The 19,743-nt window shown below is 48.2% G+C and overlaps 2 protein-coding genes across 11 annotated transcripts in view; one reads left to right on the top strand and one right to left on the bottom strand.

Annotated features, from left to right (window-relative positions):
* Positions 1-1,099: 1,099 nt before the first annotated feature.
* ZFYVE19 (zinc finger FYVE-type containing 19) lies at positions 1,100-7,657 on the bottom strand. 4 transcript variants are annotated; one of them, XM_047738619.1, is made up of 11 exons: positions 7,404-7,657; positions 6,047-6,168; positions 5,827-5,880; positions 5,316-5,434; positions 5,072-5,217; positions 4,625-4,733; positions 2,813-3,022; positions 2,282-2,361; positions 1,862-1,960; positions 1,613-1,740; positions 1,100-1,528 (listed from the first exon to the last, which is right to left on the bottom strand). In XM_047738619.1, exons 1-11 carry the CDS (start codon positions 7,455-7,457, stop codon positions 1,450-1,452), a joined length of 1,200 nt encoding a protein of 399 aa, XP_047594575.1. In that variant the 5' UTR covers positions 7,458-7,657; the 3' UTR covers positions 1,100-1,449. The 4 variants fall into 4 exon arrangements, with proteins under 4 accessions (XP_047594575.1, XP_047594576.1, XP_047594578.1 ...); XM_047738620.1 differs by having other exon boundaries at positions 1,613-1,734; XM_047738622.1 differs by having other exon boundaries at positions 1,100-1,740.
* A 101-nt stretch (positions 7,658-7,758) lies between these two features.
* DNAJC17 (DnaJ heat shock protein family (Hsp40) member C17) overlaps positions 7,759-19,743 on the top strand; it is a 44,593-nt gene continuing 32,608 nt past the window's right edge. For 4 of the 7 annotated variants that reach the window (XR_007128857.1, XR_007128858.1, XR_007128856.1 and 1 more), the window contains exon 1: positions 7,766-7,909. Coding sequence is in view for 4 of the 7 variants with exons in the window: in XM_047738627.1 (XP_047594583.1) it covers positions 7,832-7,909 (78 nt within the window). In the remaining 3 variants the exon portion in view is untranslated. Of the gene's footprint in view, positions 7,910-19,743 lie in introns of all 7 variants that reach the window. The other 3 variants (XM_047738624.1, XM_047738628.1, XM_047738625.1) reach the window with 3 other exon arrangements.

Genomic DNA, 19,743 nt, shown 5'->3' with positions numbered 1-19,743 from the left:
TGGAGTGTGCAGCATATCTTTCCTGAGGGGCAGGGAGGGGAGGGTAAAGTGATATACCAGGGGGCCAGCATCCTGAGCCACCAGGCTCTATCCACACCTCCTCCGTCCATCTACCCAAGTTGGCCTTGAGCATTCAGAGAAGATCACAGTTCTGCTTTAGAGCCCATGATCTAGCAAGGGCTGGAAGCCAAAGAGGGCACGAGACTAGGACACACAGCATCCTGCATCACTGACAATAGGAGCCCAAGTGGCAAATACTAGTTCTGAATCCCAGAGGAGAGGTAACAGGTAAAACCTAGCAGGGTCTGGGGACATCAGGGAAGGCTCAACCTTCCTGTCCCCCTAAATAAGTCAGGAGGCATCAGGCCGAGGACTATCTTGAGCGGGCTCCAGCCAGCAGCAGAAAGAGAAAAAGCAGGAATTAAGCAGACAGGTATAAAGAGTTACAGGCTGAGAGGCCAGGAGTCAGCTCAAGAGCATGTTGCTGGAAAGCTACTGGGTCTGAATGGCTGGCAGGTTGGGACAGGAGCCCGGGGAGGTGGCATCATTTGGGAGTAAGGCAGAAAGCAGGGTAGGCATTCATTGTCTGTGCCTGCACCACCTAAGTACAAGGGAGGTTGAGAGATCCAAGATGTTGGGGCTTGGGGGCTACTCTGGGGTGCCCAGAGCAAGATGCACAGTTCAGATCAGTTGAACGAGTATCCATTGCCTACTTCATATGCGGCCTCCAGGGTGGATGGGACTGTTTCTGCCTGGAGAAGCCTGCAGGATGGTCCCACCTTTTTCCGTACTCCACAGGACTGCATTTTTTTTTTTTTTTAAAGATTTTATTTATTTATTTGACAGAGAGAGAAATCACAAGTAGGCAGAGCAGTAGGCAGAGAGAGAGGGGGAAGCAGGATCCCCGCTGAGCAGAGAGCCCGATGCAGGGCTCAATCCCAGGACCCTGAGATCATGACCTGAGCCGAAGGCAGAGGTTAACCTGCTGAGCCACCCAGGCGCCTCCAGGACTGCACTTTGAGTGGAAATCCTGCTCTTGCCACCTCTCCAGGGGCTGAGGCTCAGAACCCACAGGGTTCTAAAGAGAAGAGGTGCTGGGCCTAAGATATCAACATTTTTTATTAGATCCATTAAGTACCAGGGAAGGGTCTTGGGTCCTTGAGCAAGTTTCAAAGCTCATTGCCCTTAGATTCAGTCTCGTCTTTTCCCTACCACGCCTCACACACCGGCTGGTGGCGGGCTCCTGACTTCTGCCTTCCTTCTGGCTTCCCCCAGTTACCATCTTGAATGGAGAATGCTTCCTTCTTCCGGGGACACTGAGGTTCAGGAAGGGGCGTATCCAGGAACAGGCTAGCCTGACTCACTCTCCCATGGGGCGCCCCGAGGCTGGGCCCAGGGGTGGGCGCACCAGCCTGCACCACTGCTGGTGGGCTTGCCTGCCTGGTTTCCTCAGTGCTCTCGGCCTGTGCAAGGTGGGCAGTAGGGAGATGTCTGGTGCTCTTTAATTTCAAAGGCATTGTGGCCTTCCCTGCGGAGCAGAGAGAGACAGGTCAGGGATCACGGGTGGCCCTCGACGTCTCCCAGTGCAACAGAACATTCCAGCCGTACTCACCGGAAGCAGCGGGCGCAGTAGAGGTCCCCATCACAGCCAGCGCAGCGCAAGGTGGCGTCCTCATTGCAGATGCAGCACCAGGGGAGCTCCTCATCCTCAGCTTCGGGCCGGGCAGCCATGGCCTGGGCATGCCAGGACCAAAGAGGGATGGGGGAAAAAAGGAAGGTGTGTGGAAGACTGCTGCAGAAGCGGCTGGCCAGTCAGGGAGGGAGGCTGTGGTGGCGGCCGGGGTGGGGGTGCTTTTCTCACCTCAGGATCTGCCCTGCAGGACTGGGCGGGGGCTCGGAGAGTGGGCTCCACAGGGATGTTAAAGCCACTTGCCTCATCCAGGGCAGCTTCTTCGGTGAGCTGTGGGCAGAGCGAATAGGTACAGCTCCCTGTTCCAGGACTAGACCTGACTCTCTTCCACAAGAGGATTTCTGTGCTTTGTGGCCTTAGCTTCTCAACCCATCTCCCTTTATCTTTTGCCAGTGGCGGTTGATATCCTATATCCAGGGGCCAGTAGGCAGGTCTGGGTCACAGAGACAGAGGGGGCCCCAGCGAGAACCGGAGCTGCAGACTGGCCACTCAGCAGAGAGCAGAGGCAGGGTGAATGGGGCCAGGCAGGGGGCTGGGGCAGTGAGACAGGGACAGGACAAGGGCTGGTCAGGTGGGTCAGGCAGGGCCCACCTGCTGCAATACTCTCCGGATGGCCGTCTCCTCATCCTCCTCATCGTCACTGTCTGGGAGGTGATAGTCCTGGAGGGTCACTTGAAGAAGGAATGACAGGAGCAGAAGAGGACGAGTAACATGGAGAGAGTTCGCCTGAGGAGCTGTACTTTTGCCCCCCAGGAGCTGGTTTGCTTTCCAGTGGTGCTTGTTCCAGAGCTAGGCAGCCTCTGTCGCCATTGATCAGATCCTGCCCTTCCATGCCCCACCCTGCAGGGCTGGGGGACGGGAACAGAAAACTTTGCATCTGAAGGGACTGGGGGTTCCAGGCCCCTGATGGCTCCTATGTACTCCTTTTCTACTATTTCTCCCCAGTACCTTCCTTGAGGCTCTCGGCAGAGCTCAATAGACCCCCGGGCACAGGAATTCCCAGCATCTGACCCAGCATGGCCAGTAGTCACCATTTTGTAGAGGGTGGCATGGGGGTGTGTGTGTCGGGGTGGGGGGGCCTGCTTGATGGACATGAGTGAGCTGCTGCTTCCCAGCCTCTACCTTTATCAGGGTCCTCGCCCCGCAGCACAGCCAGGCGCTTGGCGAGGGCCAGGATCCTCTCCTGCCTTGTGTTCTCTTCCCGCAGCTCGACTGCTGCCTCAGCCAGCAGCCTGCTCTTCGCCTCTTCCAGGGACCAGGTGGTCTCCCCCTTGGAATTAGTGCTCTGGCCCCCTGGGCCACGTTGGTTGAGGTCATTCTGGACAGAGGCAGCTGGGAGGAGAGAAGCGGTCAGGGAGGCAGAGTCATTCCAAGATCTCTCATCAGAAGCCAATGAGCCTGTTACTCAACTTCTTTTTTTAAAAACCATAGATTACCAGCTTTTTGCTCAGTATTAGCTCCTGCGGTTTATATTACCAATAAAATCAATCTTTCTTCCATTTTTCCAAATGTAAAATACTAGTAATCCTCGAAATGTTTTTTTCCAACTATATCCATCCCCACTCCTGGTATTTTTACATGTTGGCCAAAAAGATGAGGATATGGAAACGCTAACCTTACAGGCTGGCATGAGTATTTCCAGAGGGCAGCAGAGAGGACATGAGAGGATGCGCTTTTCTGTGGTAGGAGGCAGGAAGAATTCTAACCGAGTGGGCGTGGCCCTGGCACTGTCCCCTTGAGCTCAGCGATTCAGAGCAAGAGGTTCAAAATCAGACAGCTTTGAGCTCAAGTCCCAGCGCTGCCACGTAATACCTGGGACCTCTGTCAAGTTCCTTAAGCTCACTAGGCCTTCGTTTTGTTTATAAAATATGGATAATAAGAGTACGTATAAGATTGTGGAGGCTATTCAATGAGATTATGTCTCTAAAGCAGAGCTTCTCAATCTTGGTTCACTGCTATTTTGGACAGGACAATTCTGTTGTGGGGCCTGGCCCAGGCACTTTATGGATGTTGGGCAGTATCCCTAGCCTTTGCTTGCTAGGTGCCAGGGCACCCTCTAAGCTGTGACCAGAGGGTCTCCAGATAATCATCCCTGGGAAATCATCCCTGGTTAAGAACTCCTGCTCTGAAGCATTTGGAATTTTTTCCAATAGGATTTTTTTTAAGATTTTATTTATTTATTTCACAGATAGAGATCACAAGTAGGCAGAGACAGAGAGAGGGGGAAGCAGGCTCCCTGCCGAGCAGAGAGCCCGATGTGGGGCTCGATTCCAGGACCCTGGGATCATGACCCGAGCTGAAGGCAGAGGCTTTAACCCACTGAGCCGCCCAGGCGCCCCTGTTTGTTTTTTTTAAAGGTTGGCTTCATGTGCAGTGTGGAGCCTGATGCATGGTTCAAACTCACAATCCTGAGATCAAGATCTAAACTGAGATCAAGAGTCAGATGCTTAACTGACTGAGCCACCCAGGTGCCCCAAATTTCACTGAATTTTAATTAAATTTAAGTAGACTATTCCTCATCCTTATCATCATAATCTTCATTGCAGAGAACATTTGCTGACCACTTACTATGAACCAGGAGGGGTGTTAAGTGCTTATTAGGTTAGCTCACTTAATTCTTGTGATTTCCCCATGAGGTGGGTTTTACTACATATACTTCCATTTTATAGACGAGGCTAGTGAGACTTAGGTCATATAACTTTCCCAGGGTCACAGAGCTAGTTTAAGTGGTAGAATAAGAAATCACCCTCTGATTCGAAAGCCCACACACTCATCTGCGAGGCTTACACTGGCTCCTGTTCGAATAAACCATAATTTATAATGTTGATTGTTCTCTGATTTATATGTGTGTCCCAGAGGGTGGGCAGCAGAGCCCATCCTACTTGGGGAAAGAGTGGGGGGCAGGTCCCTGGGGGACCCAGGTGGAGAAGTTACCTGGGCCTCCTTGTTGACAGCTCTCATCAATAGCCACTTGTGCTGCCATCTCTGTCAGCAGATCCTGTGCCTGCTGGGCTTGGGTTCTGGTGTCTGGTGTCTGATGTGCCTGCTCAGAGGAAGGAACTTCAGTGGGGAGCAGGGCAGGGGGAAAAGCAACGCCATAAGGCACAGAACAGTCTAGGTTAGGGGTGGATGCTGACGTTTCCAAAGCTCAGGGAAAGGGGACTAATCCAGGGCCCGCATAATTGAGTAGATCTGGCCATTCTTTCCTGTCCCACCCCATCATGCTGCTTGTCCCTGGTTCCTTGGCCTCGAAGCAGGCCTGAGGATCATGAGGTTGGGGTGGGTAGGTTTTGTCAACTTCTACGAAGTACATAGGCATACATGTGTCTGGGCTTCTGCAAGGTCCTTATCCTAGGACCCCTGTACCCCCCAAGAACTCACAAGCTGGGGGATCTGAGAAGGTGGAACTCTGCCCTGCAGTGCAGCAAGCCGTGCCTCCATTTCTTGGGTGGAAAGGATGGAACCCCGGGGTTCATCCCTCAGCGCAGCTAGCCTGGCTTCTATCTCCGCCTGTGAGGCCACTGACTCTGAAAGTGGTAGGGAGAAGCCCTGTAAGATCACAAGGAATCCTAGTCCCAGGAGGTCTGGATGGTTCTTTTAGGTCACCCGGTCTGCCCCCACTCACTGGGCTTGTTCTGTTGGCGGAGCCGTGCTAGGCGCTCAGCAATAACTTGGTCTTGATGGATCAGTCCCTGGCTCTGGGGAGTGCTGGGCTTCTGCTTGGCTTCCAAGGCAGCCACACGCCTGATAGGGTATGAGATATGAGAATTAAAGATTGAAGAATGAGATTGAAGAATGCAGAAGGGAGGGGTGAAGGCATCCACTCACCATTTCCCATTCAAATCACTTATAGGCATCCAGGGAGGACTCCAATGGACAATATTCTGTGGGCCTCATTCATGTCACCCAGCTGACCAATCGGAGGGTCTGACTGAGAGGACAAGGTCTACCAAGAAATGTTTTTGGGGCGAGGGCTGAGAAGCTACTGTCTGAGCCCAAAAGAGCATCAGGAGGCTGAGATATGACATTCTCTTGACCCTGTGCTCATTTGATCTAGAGGGTGGGAAGAGAGTCCTGCCCTATGGCTCCTTTGTCTTTTTCCCATCCCTATTTGTCTCTGTCCGTTCAGCACTTACTTCTTATAGTTCTGAGGTGGTGACCACTTGGAAGCATTGGCAGAAGATGACCCTCTATAGGGAAGAAATCTGGTATCAGAAGTCCCGCCATCTGCCAGTCAATGCCTCCCACCCAAACACTTCCGGAGCTGATTTCTAGCCACAGAGCACAAAGCTGTGTGGGCTGGCCAGCTGATTGGTACCATGCTTGGCTAAACCCTTGCCCATGTCAACTTCTCACCTGGTCAGGACCTCGTGGCACTGCTTGCAGACTTTCTGTTGGGTATTCCCTGTCCGAGGCACCACTGCACTGAAGCTCAGGCAGCCAGAACAGAAGGCCCGGCCACAGTTCTTACAGCCATACTACAAGAAACACGAAGTAGGAGGTTCCATCTCTCACCCTCCCCTGCAGGCTCCTCCCTGTGACTCTCCAACCACACAGAGAGGGAAGGCACTGAAGTTGTGACAACTGCTGGGAGGAGGATGAGCAGTGGGGCCCCTAAGGCCTGGGGAGAGAGAGGGGTGGATTTATTCAAATCAAATAAAGCTTTATGCAAAATTCCCATGCTTTCTACTCTTGTCTTCAATTCCCTGATGCTGGGGTGTAGAAAACAAACAGGAAAAACTTCATGCTGCAAGTCACTAACTCTTCAACAAAGGAGTATCAGAGAGTATAGAGTCCCTGCCTTCTCTGCCTCAGCAGAGATGAAGGGTGGCTTGGCTTCAGTATGGGATAACAATAGCCTCTATTTATTAAGCACTTACTGTGTGCCAGGCACTAAATTCAGTACTTAATATTCATCATCTGATATAATCCATATAATTTATACACACTACTTTACTTAATCCTGATGACCACCATTATTATTCCTATCTTAGATGGGGTCAGAGGGGTTACATGACTTGTCCAAACCAAGCTCATTCCACGAATGAGACAGCAGAGCTCAAATCTGAACCCTGACCACCCTGATTCCAAAACCCAGATTTCTAAGTGTTACACAGATCTGCATTCCTACTGCTATTCATTCATCCAATCTGGTTTCTATCTCCTGGTCACAAGTGGGCAGAGGAAGCCTATAGTTTACCTGGAGAACTTAGGGGCCGGTGCAGAGAACGAGACTTTGTCATGGTGCTCCGGGAGCAGAAGGAAGGGCAGTAATTTAACTCAAGAAACCTGGGAAGGGCAGGCTGCATGACGGTGAAGGTTTCAGAGCAAAGGGAGTAACGGGCATAGTGTGATGGGTGGTCACAGGATAGTAACTAAGACTGGGCTGCGAAGGAGCAGGGTGGAGGGAAGGAAACAGCTGCATATTACACTTGGTGGACAGGAAAGCCTACCTTTCTAGAAAGGACAGAAGCGTGCTCTACAGTTTATAGGGCACTTTCACCTCCAGCACCTCTCTGGACCTTCATGTCAACCCCGAAAGCGAGGGAGCGTTAAGCCCATTTTACAGAAATGGAAACTGAGGTTCAGTGACTTCATCAAAACCACACAGCTGGAAAAGGGCCATAAAACCAAGTCTACGGACTTCAAGTCCTGTGCTTTTCCTCCACTCCACATCCTCCCTGGCCCTCTAGCCCGCGGGGAGAAGACTCGCCTCCTTCTTGAAGAGGGTAAACTTGACAGCGCATCCGTAGCACCTACTCTCCATTCCGGTGGCCGGCGAAGCACCACAGGTTCCACAGAGCTGAGAGATCGCTCCCGCGAAGTCCCGAGACCCTCCGAGTTTCACGAAGCTCCGCCCCCGTCCCACGCCCACTCGCGCGGGCTTGCTGCGGCCTCTCGCAGCAAAATCGCGTTCGGCCACTCTAGCCGGAGAGTGGCCGCGGCAGGCGCGGTGACTGCTGGGAGGCGTAGTTCATTCGCGGCTCCTCCCTTCCCTCAGAGACAGTCAAGCCTGATCCAGAACACATTTCCCAGGGGGCTAAGCGCCACTCAGCCCGTTTCCGGTGACGGTCCTGGGGAATCCCTACGCACGCTTAGGCTCTTGGGAGTTGTAGTACGAATCCAGTCAGGGTTGGAACCATGGCGGTGGCCAAGGAGCTCTTACAGATGGACCTGTATGCGCTGCTAGGTATCGAGGAGAAAGCGGCGGACAAAGAGGTGAGAACCGTGGCGAGGAGGGCCGAATCCGACGACCGCCCTGGTGGCCCTTTCTCTCCTGGCGCCTCGCCATCGCTGGCAGCCGCTTTACAGATTCCGGCGGGCCCTAGGCGGGGAATGAGGGACGGCCCGACAGCCTCAGAAGGTGGTTTCCCAGACGTTTCCTGGATGGTCTGACAGCCTCACGAGGAGTTGGAGTACCCAGAAGGGAGGCTTCTAGCGCTGGGTACGGTGCTCTCCCTCTGGCCTTTGCCTAGGAGAGGTAGCTGGGTGAGCCTGAGAGGGAACCCTAGTCCCCTCCCTGCGCCTGCGCACTGTCAGCCTCTGAATCCGCTTTAGCCTTTTCTCCCTTGAGCTACTTATTACGGTCACCCCCTGAAGGCTGACTTAACTCCGCTTAAGCCTAGGGCGGAAAAAAGTCCTGTCTCAAGGCTCCTGCCCTCCCTTGCCATCCCTTTCTTGGCAGTGTGACCTGTGATTCTGCCATCTGTTTTCCAGCCCAGCCCATTGTTGCCCTCTGAAAATGTGCTAGTGAGCTCAAAGTGGGAGGATCAGAAGAGTAAAGCGAGAGGGCCTGAAGTTCCACGCGAAGGTGTTGATAAAGGTGCCAGGGAGTGGGATTCTAACTGATCAAGCTGTAATTAGGGTTTGTGTTATCATCCCCTGGATAATGGTGGAGGTTGTAGCAATGTAGGAAAGGGAGGCGAATAATTCATCAGATGAAAGTTAATGCCTTCGAATGTCCCTATACTTCATGAGCTGTGTGAGCTTGTGAGAAGAGGAAGCTCTGGGCAAGATCAGTAGGGTTCTGGGGGAAGAGATGCTGTCAGCCTGCACATCACTGTCTCCTGCAACTGCAGCAGAAATCAGAAGTTGACCATTGATGTGTACAGAGCACCAAAAGCATCTGCTAGACCTGTCTCATAACTCTTAAAATTTAATATTAATAATGCCTAACATCTATATAGTCCTTCCTATGTGCTGGGCACTATTCTGAATGCTCTGCATTTGTAAACTGTTTAATATGTACTTCATTAATAGTGAGAAATTATTTTGGACATTTTGCATCAAATCCTGCCTGTGTGTTGGAACCCTGAAATCGAGAACTCGGAGGAAGGAGGTTGGGAGCTGTTGATGTGTCTATCACTCAGAGGTGGGGGTGGGTAGATGAGCTGCTACTAAGGGAGTTGGGTGAGGCAGTTGTCTAGACAAGAGACCAAGGTCTAAGCAGGCCAGTATCCAGTTTTCACTCAGATGAGATAAGGAATATGTGAGAAGGCGGTTTATAAAGGGTAAAAGGTGCTGTTCCTACTTGTCAGTAGGCGAGGTACAACTATAAAATAATGGAGAACATAGTAAATTCCTTAAGAGGATATATAAATGGCCAGTAAGTACTTGAAAAGATGTTTAGTACCGCTAATCATTAGGTAAATACAAGGCAAAACCACAATAAGATACCACTTTACACCCATTACGATGGCTATTACTAAAAAAAAAACAACCAACCAAACACAGAAAGTTACAGGTGTGGACAAAGATGTGGAGAAATTGGAATGCTTGTGCATTGTTGGTGGTGGATGCATCTGCTGTGGAAAAGTGTGTTGAGTCCTCAAAAAAATTAAACACAGAATTATCATACGATTCAGCAGTTTCGCGTCTGTGTATATACCCACAAGAATTGAAAGAGACTTAAATAGATATTTGTACACCCATGTTCATAGTGGCGTTATTCATAATAGCTAAAAGGTGGAAGCAACCCATTGTCCACCATTTCTTTCTTTTTTTTTTTTAAGATTTTTTTTTTTTTTTTTTTAATTTAACAGACAGATCACAAGTAGGCAGAGAGGCAGGCGGAGAGAGAGAGGGGAGGAGGAGGCAGGCTCCCTGCTGAGCAGAGAGCCCGAATGCGGAACTCTATCCCAGGACCCTGGGATCATGACCTGAGCCGAAGGCAGAGGCTTTAACCACTGAGCCACCCAGGCGCCCCTGTCCACCATTTCTTATGTGAGTTTCCTTTTATATGAGGTTCTTTGAGTAGTCAGATTCTTGAGATAGAAAGTAGAATGGTGGTTGCCACAGGCTGGAAGGTGGAGGTGGAATGAGGAATTAATGTTTAACTGCTACAGAGTTTCGGTTTTACAGGATGTAAAAAGTTCTGGAGACTAATTGCAGTGTTGGTTACATGCTAATGTGAATGTGCTTAATGCCACAGAACTGTACACTTAAAAGTGGTTAAAATGGTGGAGGGCCTGGGTGGCTCAGTTGGTTAAACATGTGACTCTTGATTTCCGCTCAGGTTGTGATCTCAGGGTTGTGAGATGGAGCCCCACATCGGGGCTTTGCGCTGGTTGTAGAGCTTGCTTAAGATTCTCTCTCCCCGGGGCGCCTGGGTGGCTCAGAGGGTTAAACCGCTGCCTTTGGCTCAGGTCATGATCTCAGGGTCCTGGGATCGGGTCCCGCATTGGGCTCTCTGCTCGGTGGGGAGCCTGCTTCCCTCTCTCTCTCTGCCTGCCTCTCTGTCTGCTTGTGATCTCTCTCTGTCAGAAAAATAAATAAAATCTTAAAAAAAAAGAAAAAGATTCTCTCTCCCCCTCTCCCTCCAGCCTCACCCTTCTGCTCTTGAGTCCTCTCTCACTACAAAAAAAAAGAAAAAATTTAAAAATGGCTAAAATCGTAACTTTTATGTTATGTATATTTTTTTTTTTAAGATTTTTTTGTTTAGCCTTTATTTATCTATTTGACAGACAGAGATCATAAGTAGGCAGAGAGGCAGGCAGAGAGAGAGAGGAAGGGAAGCAGGCTCCCTGCTGAGCAGAGAGCCCGAGGTGGGGCTCCTTCCCAGGACCCTGGGATCATGACCTGAGCTGAAGGCAGAGGCTTTAACTCACTGAGCCACCCAGGCACCCCATATTTTATTTTTTTAATTAAAAAATTTTAAATTAAAAAATTAAAAAATTTTATTTTTTAATTAAAAATTTTTAAATTAAAAAATTAAAATATTTTATTTTTTAAATTAAAACATTTATATATGTGTGGTGTGTGTGTGTGTACACACACACGTGCGCACACACACACGCACACACACACACTTTTTTTTTTTTTTTAGAGAGAGAGAGAGAAGGAGAGGATGAGCTGCAGGGGGAGGGGCAGAAAGAAGGAGAGAGAGACTCCCAAGCATGCTCTATGCTTGTCTGACGCAGGGCTCAGTGTCATGACCCTGAGATCATGACCTGAGCCAAAGTCAAGAGTCAGAGGCTCAACTAACTGAGCCACCCAGGTACCCCTGTTATATATATTTTATGATGAAAACAACCAACTAATCAAACCAAACCAAAACCAGCACAAAGAAGATTGTTTGACAAAGACCATATTTGGCCTCCTAAAATTTTTGGCCTTTTACGGAAAAAGTTTGCCTACCCCTATTAGAGGTAGGGGCAAGGTCAGCGCCACCTTTCTGTACATGAAACTTCCCCCTCTGCCATCGTCTTGGTGTAACAAACCTAGGAGGCCCAGAAGTGGGCTAAACACCACCATTGGTGGAAATTTAGAGGCTCAGCAATTCCTAGGTAGAGATTTTTGTTCCCATTCCAGCCTCAGAGGAGATAGGCAGGTATTATCTCCTATATAATAATATCTTCTTCTAGAAAAGCCTTGAATTAAAGACCTAGATTTGGTGTGGAAGTGCTCCTGGGGAGAGGATCATGCCCTGGGAATTCACTTCCTTGCTAGAATCTGAAGCAGTGAGCCCCTTATTCTTACCTGCGCATGGGCACGTGCCTGTGTGTGTGCCTGTGTGCATGCGTGCTCCTCCTATCCACTCATGCACTCACTCAGTCTCTGTTGGAGCAGGGCTCTGTCCTGGGAAAGGCCCCCATCTTCTCTGCCAAGATGAAGAGTACATCATGATTAATGCCATTTGGAAACCTTCAAGAGATTCTGAATTAATCTCAGGAATTACCTGGGTGACTGCAGTGGCCTTCTGGCCCTTTTTCTAGTTCTGTCTTGCCACCTTAAGCCTCTTCACACAGCAGCCAGAGTGAGCCTTTAAAAATGTGAATCAGGGGCGTCTGGGTGGCTCAGTCAGTTAGCATCTGCCTTCCACTCAGGTCATGATCCCGGGGTCCTGGGATCGAGCCCCAGCAGGGAGCCTACTTCTCTCTTTCCCTCCCGCCTATGCCGTACTTGTGCTCCTTCTCTGTCTCCCTTTCTCTCAAATAAATCTTAAAAAAAAGAAAGAAAGAAAACCTGAAGGCCTTCCCTGGCCTGTAGGGCTCATGTTACCTTTCCTTCATGTTCCCTGTCATCCTTCCCTTGCTCACTAAGCTCTTGCCATCTCAGTCCTCCTGTGACTTTTTAAAAATTTTGCTGAAATATGCATAACATAAAATTTACCATCTTAACCCTTTTTGAGTGCACAATTCCAGGTGGCATTAAGTACATACCCATTGATGTACAACAGTACCCACTGTCCATCTCCAGAACTTTTCCATCATCCCACACTGAAATTCCATAGCATTAAACATTAACTCCCCATTCCCTTCTCTACTATTCTACTTCTTTTCTCTGTGAACTTGACTATTCTATGTACCTCACGTAAGTGAATTTACAAATATCATATCTTTGTTCTTTTGTGTCTGGCTTTTTTTGCTTAACAGTTTTCTGAAGTTTCAAGCATGTTGTTGCATTTATCAGTATTTCCTTCCTTTTTATTTTTTATTTAAATATGTACATATTTTTAAAATTTTATTTATTTATTTTTAAGATTTTATTTATGTATTTGTCAGAGAGAGAGAGAGCACAAATAGGGGAACGGCAGGCAGAAGGAGAGAAGCAGGTTCTCCACTGAGCAAGGAGCCCGATGTCGGACATCCCAAGATTTTATTTTTTTAAGTAATCTCTACACCGAGCATGGGGCTGGAACTCAACAACCCTGAGATCAAGAGATGCATGCTCTGCTGACTGAGCCAGCCAGGCGTTCCCCCATCTTTCTAAGTTTGAATAATATTTCAATGAATGTATATACCGCATCACCACATTTCGTTTATCCATTCATCTGTTGACAGACATTGGATGATTTCTACCTTTTGACTATTGTGAATAACGCTCCTGTGAACATAAGTATGTAAGTATTAAAGTCTTGCTTTCAGGGCGTCTGGGTGGCTCAGTGGGTTAAGCATCTGCCTTCGGCTCAGGTCATGATCCCAGGGTCCTGGAAAAGAGCCCCACATTGGGCTCCCTGCTCAGTGGAGAGCCTGCTTCTCCCTCTGCCTCTGCCTCTCTCTCTGTCTCTCATGAGTAAATAAATAAAATCTTTAAAAAAAAAAAAAAAGTCTTGGGGCGCCTGGGTGGCTCAGTGGGTTAAGCCTCTTCCTTTGGCTCGGATCATGATCTCAGGGTCCTGGGATCAAGCCCCGCATCGGGCTCTCTGCTCAGCAGGGAGCCTGCTTCCCTTTCTCTCTCTGCCTGCCTCTCTGCCTACTTGTGATCTCTCTTTCTGTCAAATAAATAAATAAAATCTTAAAAAAAAAAAAAAAGTCTTGCTTTCAGTTCTTTTGGATCTATACCCATAAGTGGAATTGCTGGATCATATGATAACTCGATATATAATGTTTTGGGGAAACTCCATACTGCCTTTCACAGCAGCCACACTATTGCACATTCCCACCAGCGGTGCACAAGGGCTCCAATTTCTCTACATCCTCCACAACACTTGTTATTGTCTCTTTTTTGGGGGTTAATACCTTTCCTACTGGGTGTGAAATGGGCCTCCAGGGATTTTTTTTCAAACTCCCGTAACACAGTCTTGCTTTAGGGCCTTTATACCTGTAAATCCTGCTTAGAACATTCTCTGACAGTTGTATATCTGTATCTCACGTGTGCACCTTATTCAGATCGCTCTTCAAATATAACACCCTCAGAGAGCCTTTCCTGACCACCAATTTAAATTAGGTATCCCACACCCTTACTTTGCTATATATATATATTTTTTTTCTTTAAAGATTTTATTTATTTATCTGACAGACAGAGATCACAAGTAGGCAGAGAGGCAGACAGAGAGAGAGGAGAAAGCAGGCTCCCCACGGAGCAGAGAGCCAGATGCGAGGCTCGATCCCAGGACCCTGGGACCATGACCTGAGCTGAAGGCAGAGGCTTTAACCCACTGAGCCACCCAGGCGCCCCTCAAATAAATAAATCTTTAAAAAAAATAAAAATAAATACAACTTAAAAAGCTCTGGAAAAAAATTATTTTTTAGAAATAATTTTTTTCCTTTTTTTAAAGATTTATTTATTTATTTATTTGACAGAGAGAGAGACACACACACACAGAGTGAGAGAAAGAACATAAGCAGGGGGACTGGGAGAGGGAGAAACAGGCTTCCTGCTGAGCAGGGAGCCCGATGTGGGGCTCAATCCTATGACGCTGGGATCGTGACCTGAACTTAAGGCAGATGCTTAACGCCTAAGCCACTGAGGCACCCCTGAAAAAAAATTTTTTAAAGTAATCTGTACATCCAACATGGAGCTCAAACCGACAACCCTGAGATCCAGAGCTGAATGCTCTACCGACTGGCCAGCTAGGCACCCCTGAAATCTTTTCCGAGGTTGTCTTTCAGAGAGGTAGTACCAACTTATACTCTCACCACTTGGGAGAATTGCCCGTCTCTCTGCTTGCAGCCCTCGCCCCATTCTTCCTTGCTATGTGCTCCATGCCCTGCCCAGAACATTGGACCTTTATCAAATCAAACTTCACAGTGTTCTCCCTGTTTCTTTTTGGTTTCCTTTCTTGTTCTCCACGTGTGTTTCCGAGGAGCGTGGAAACATTCCCCACAAACATCTGATTCCACACACTTTTATGAAGTGCCTACCATATGTCAGCCTGAGTCTGGTGCTAGGGATACAGATGTGAAGAGAGCAGTCCCTGTAGCGTTGCCCCATCTTGCCTGTTTCCACCTTCTCCATCCTTTGTTCCTAAGGCCCATCATTTTGGAACTCAGAGGTTAAAGTTGATGATTCTAAAAGTTGATGCTTTCTAATCAGATGATGATTCCTTAGAGAGTGTAACTTGATATAGAAAGTAACAATTTTTCTAACCAATCTTAACAAGGAAGGTCAAGAATTGTTGTTTGTTACATCTACCATGTGTCGAAGGTGGATGGAAATTATAATACAGAGCATCAAGCAATATTGAGAATTGTAAATGTGCTTTAATCACCACCTTTGTACTTACTGGCAGTGATAGTTAGGAAAGTGGACTTTGACTCCAAAGTCATTATAAGTCATTGACTCCATGACTTACCTAGTTGTGACCTTGATCAAATATTTTACCTCTGTGTGCCTTGGCTTCCCTGTCTGCAAAATGGGAATGATGGCAATCCCTCCCTGCCAGTGTTATTATGAGGCTTGATCCAGGTCAAGCATTTAACATGGCACCTGGCCAGAGGGAACACTCACTATATGTTAGCTCTTGCTGTTAACATTGCCCTTCCACCTTCCTTACACTGTAAGCACTAGAGTCAAATACACATTTACCACAACTCATGTCTAAGGGTGCCCTCCACTCCCAGCCCTTCCGCTCATTCCAGTCCTGACAGGCCAGTGCTGGCTCAGTGATTCTTGCAGCAGTCCGGGTAGAAAGGACGTGGGGAATCAGGTAAAACAAAACTGAGGATCAGCAGAGTCCACTATTCAGTTCAGATCTACAGGAGAGTGGAATAAATCACCAAGGACAAGGTATCATGTGGCATCCTGGGGTTTAGAGCTGAATAAGACATCAGTTTGCTTTCTGCCGGCTCACTTAGCATAGTGAACAATGGATGTTGAGGTAGAATGAAAGAGGTTCCATTAAAGTATTTAAGGAAAATGCTGTGGGAATCAAGAAGGTATGAGTCATACAATGGCAGGATCAGGGAAGACTTCCCTGAAGAGGTGTTTTTGTGCAAGACCTTGAGGAGAGAAAAGAATATATCGCAGCAGGGATCTTCACAGTCGTTGACTCTCTTCGTTTTGTAGATGGGAGGATTCAGGTCCAAAGAGGTTATGGAACTTGCTTGACATCACCCAGAGAGTAAGCATCAGACCCAAACTGGGTCTGGGTACAACTGGCACATGTCTTTCCGTACAGCTGGCACATGTCTTTGTCGTCTGTTATAGCCTTACTTTCATTTGAAGCCCTTTGAAGGGTATGTAACTCACTATATCTTGGCAAGTAGTACTTGATGAAGCCAGGTGCTTGAAAATGCATTTTTTTTTTTAAAGATTTTATTTATTTATTTGACAGAGAGAAATCACAAGTAAGCAGAGAGGCAGGCAGAGAGAGAGGAGGAAGCAGGCTCCCTGCTGAGCAGAAAGCCCGATGCGGGGCTCGAACCCAGGACCTGGGATCATGACCTGAGCCGAAGGCAGCGGCTCAACCCACTGAGCCACCCAGGCGCCCCTTGAAAATGCATTTTGATGAACTCTTTCAAGACTCAGATTTTAAGTCTGTTTACCAGGAAAACTACCGAGGACACTTAATATCGACATTTTCAGGAAAAGATGTTAAATTATAGCATATAAGTTATTTTAAGGAAAAGACTATTTTTTTTTTGTATGCTAGCTAATACCTTTATTTAAACTCCATATTTCTGTTATACTCTATATACTCTATTCCAGAATTAAGAGGAGTCTTTGAGAACAGAGGATAGAGAAGGGCTTCAGGGAATAGGAGCATGTAGGTATAGAAGTCAAAATGCCTGGCATGACAAGAAATGGGGCAATTGCCTAGGGAGTGTTGAAGATCTGGCAGGAGATCAATCTGAAAAATGTGGTATCCTTGGACCTCTAGGCGTCACAGTGGTTAGACTTGATTCTGTGGGCATCTGGGAACCATTTCTGGATTTGAGGTGTTCCTGACTCAGTCTACTGTCTTCAACAGGAGGCTTTCCCAAAGCCTCTTACTTCCAGACCAAGGCTTTGAGGCCTTGAGGTTGGGCACTGAGCCTGGTTTCTCTTGATGGCAGTTACTCGTTCACTAATGACTAGCACTGGGCCATCCCAGGAGTAGATCCCAAGTCTTCCCAGCATCTCTCTGATGGTTGCCTGACCCCTGGGTTTTGTTGTCTGGCTGGAGCTCTGGATTTTTGAAGTTACTTGGCTGCCTGTTAAGTCAAAAGGAATGATTCATACATGTTTATAAGCTGCAAGTTACTCATTAGCATTCAAGATAATACCTCACATTCATATGACACCAGAGTGCTTTCACATAAATTACCTCATTTGATGTGATCTTTAAGACAGGCCTGTGAGATAGGCAAGGACTATTAGGTCCAATTTATAGATGAGAAAACTAAGACTCAAAAGTTTAATTGATTTGCCCAGCATAAGGTAGCTAATAAATGCAGAGTGCTTGCCCAAACCCCAATTTACCACTTCTCTTTCAGAACTTTCTTCATGACCCACACTTCAGGAGTGATTAGGGCAATAAGAGATGGGTCTGTGAGCCCCAGAGAACCTCATGACTCCGTCTGTGACACAAGGAGGTTTGCCTCTGAGAAAAGCTGCCCAGCCCGGGTAAACTTGTCCGTAAATACTGGCAAGTATTAAGCTGATCTAGACAGCCTGAGGGAGTATTTTAAAATGTGTGTTCAAACTACCACAGTGCAGTTTTCATTTCAGCTAAGGCAGCATTCAAAATACGCTGCATCCAGGGATGCCTGGCTGGCTCAGTTCATAGAGCGTGGGACTCTTGATCTTGGGGTCATAAGTTCGAGCCCCACATTGGGTGTAGAGATTATTTAAAAGTAAATCTTAAACAAAAAGAGGTGCCTGGGTGGCCCAGTGGGGAGTCTGCTTCAAATTCTCTGTCTCTGCCCCTCCTGAGAGAAAGAGAAAGAGAGAGAGGGCAAGCTGGGAGAAAGGCAGAGGAAGGGGAGAGAATCTCAAGCAGACTCTCTGCCGAGTGTGGAGCCTGACTTGGGCTTAATCCTGGGACTCTGAGATCATGATCTGAGCTGCAACCAAGAGTCGGATGCTGAGCTTACCCAGGCACCCTGATAAATAAATCTTAAAAAACAAAATCAAAGTAGTCTCCATCTCTGTAGTTGCTTTCCCAATTTTTGCTCTTCCTGAGTACTGTTATCTAGTTATTATTATTTTCTTTAAATTGACTCACTTATTTCTACTAAGATAAATTTGTTTTTATGGGGAAAAAAGAAATGAATGAGATGTTGGAAATACCAAGGCCTAGAGAGGAGGAGTTCTTACCCTGAAAAATGGCAGAGATGGGGCAGAGAGAACAGCTTTGGGGCTGGGGACCCAAGTCTCCAGGGGTTGAGGGTGACTGCAGGCAGTGGGGAAAAGTGTAGAGCAGCCAGATCCAAGACATCTGGCAGATGTGAGGGGCTAAGAGTCTACAACGCAAAGATTTTGGAGTCTGAGCCTGACACAGGGATGCTTAGTGTAAGGATGGGAGGGCGTTGGTGGGGCTGTCGATGGGGCTCCAGGTGGGTGGCTGGTTTGGGGAAGTGGGCTGAGAAGAATGGCAAGGCAGGGGTTGAGGCCCAGGAGGGAGTGCTGGGAGGGCTAAAGAAATGGGGGAACCCATAGACAAGAGCCTCAGGGATGTAAGGAGCTGAAGAGTGACCACAGGGATGGTTCAAGAACCTAGATCCAAAGGTGGCATAAGGGCACCATTTGGGGAGAGAAGCAAGTCAGGCCCTGTGCCCAGTCCCAGTTGTTCTAGGCTGTATAGGTCACTGAGTCTGGGTGATGGGCCATGGTTAGCAACCTGAGAAAGATATTGGCATGAGGTCTGAGTTTTTCCAGAATCATCTCAGTACCACTAGCTGGCTCACATTTGGGAGCATAGACCTGAGAGGGCTGGTGTTGGGGGACAGCTGGCACCCTGCTGGTAATGAGCCTTAGGAGCAGGGCATTTTCTGTAGTGAGCAGGAACTTGGGGATTCCTCTGCAGTGCTGTCGCAGGGTGGGCCACAGGCTGTCAGGAAGGAAAATGCACAGTATGTTAGGCAGAGGAGACTTCTGCATAAGTGCCCAGGGCTCTATGGATTACTTCCTGCTTGTGACACTAGGCAGTCTCTTAACCTCTGGTGTTCCAGCTGGGGCAGGGATGCGGAGATGACGTCTGCCTCGCCGAGTCTTGGGGAGAATTACTGCCTGGGCCGTGATCACTGACTGTTCTCCTTCCTGCACCCAGACGTGATAATGGTCTTCTAGCTGATTCACCCGTATGGTTTGTTCTTTTGGTACCTGTTGTCACACAGAGTGGTCTCCTTATCTGTCTTCTGGATCTGAGTCTGGCCTCTGAGTCTGGCTTTTGAGAACTGGGCTTAATTACCAGTACCACTTACTTACCTGGTTCCAGGTTTTATTATAAGAAGGGACAGCAGCCTTTAAAAGAAAGTAATGATCTCTTCTTTGTAGGGCACCTTTCTTTTAAGTTAATGATGACCATTTTACATTTATGGGACCCCTTAGTGCCTCGCTTTTTTTGAGTGAGTCAGGAGTTCATTCCCCTCAAGAGGCGAAACTGGAGTCTGGTGGATTGTCAGAGGCCCTGCTGTGTCCCTGGCACAAAGCCCAGTGGAGATGGCGGGAGACCCACTTCCCAACCCACTCCCCTGCTCTGGGCTCAGGTTGCTACAAGTGGCAGAACCAGTTTTGGAGCCTCTGGGAAAGGCTGGGTGGCGGGTAATTCATGATTCATTCTTCCCCTCTGTGATGTGAGTTCTGGGGGAATAACCTTTAGTTCCCATTGTGGTTCTGACAGACTACTCTAGTGATTTTTTTCCCCTTTTTCAGACTTGGTTTCTCAAGAGTCGGGGTTCGCAAGGTGG

This window comes from Lutra lutra, chromosome 7 (genome assembly GCF_902655055.1).
Source record: "Lutra lutra chromosome 7, mLutLut1.2, whole genome shotgun sequence".
Lineage (NCBI taxonomy): Eukaryota > Metazoa > Chordata > Mammalia > Carnivora > Mustelidae > Lutra > Lutra lutra.
Note: the sequence above shows the minus strand (reverse complement) of the source record. Positions and strands in the feature narration are given on the sequence as shown.

Coding starts and splice junctions, on each gene's coding strand:
- ZFYVE19 (XM_047738619.1), bottom strand. CDS start 7,457: ATGGAGAGTAGGTGCTACGGATGCGCTGTCAAGTTTACCCTCTTCAAG. Junction 5,435..5,826: donor CCACCTCAGAACTATAAGAA/GTAAGTGCTGAA, acceptor ATACCCTATCAG/GCGTGTGGCTGCCTTGGAAG. Junction 1,961..2,281: donor TCCGGAGAGTATTGCAGCAG/GTGGGCCCTGCC, acceptor CTCTGCCCACAG/CTCACCGAAGAAGCTGCCCT.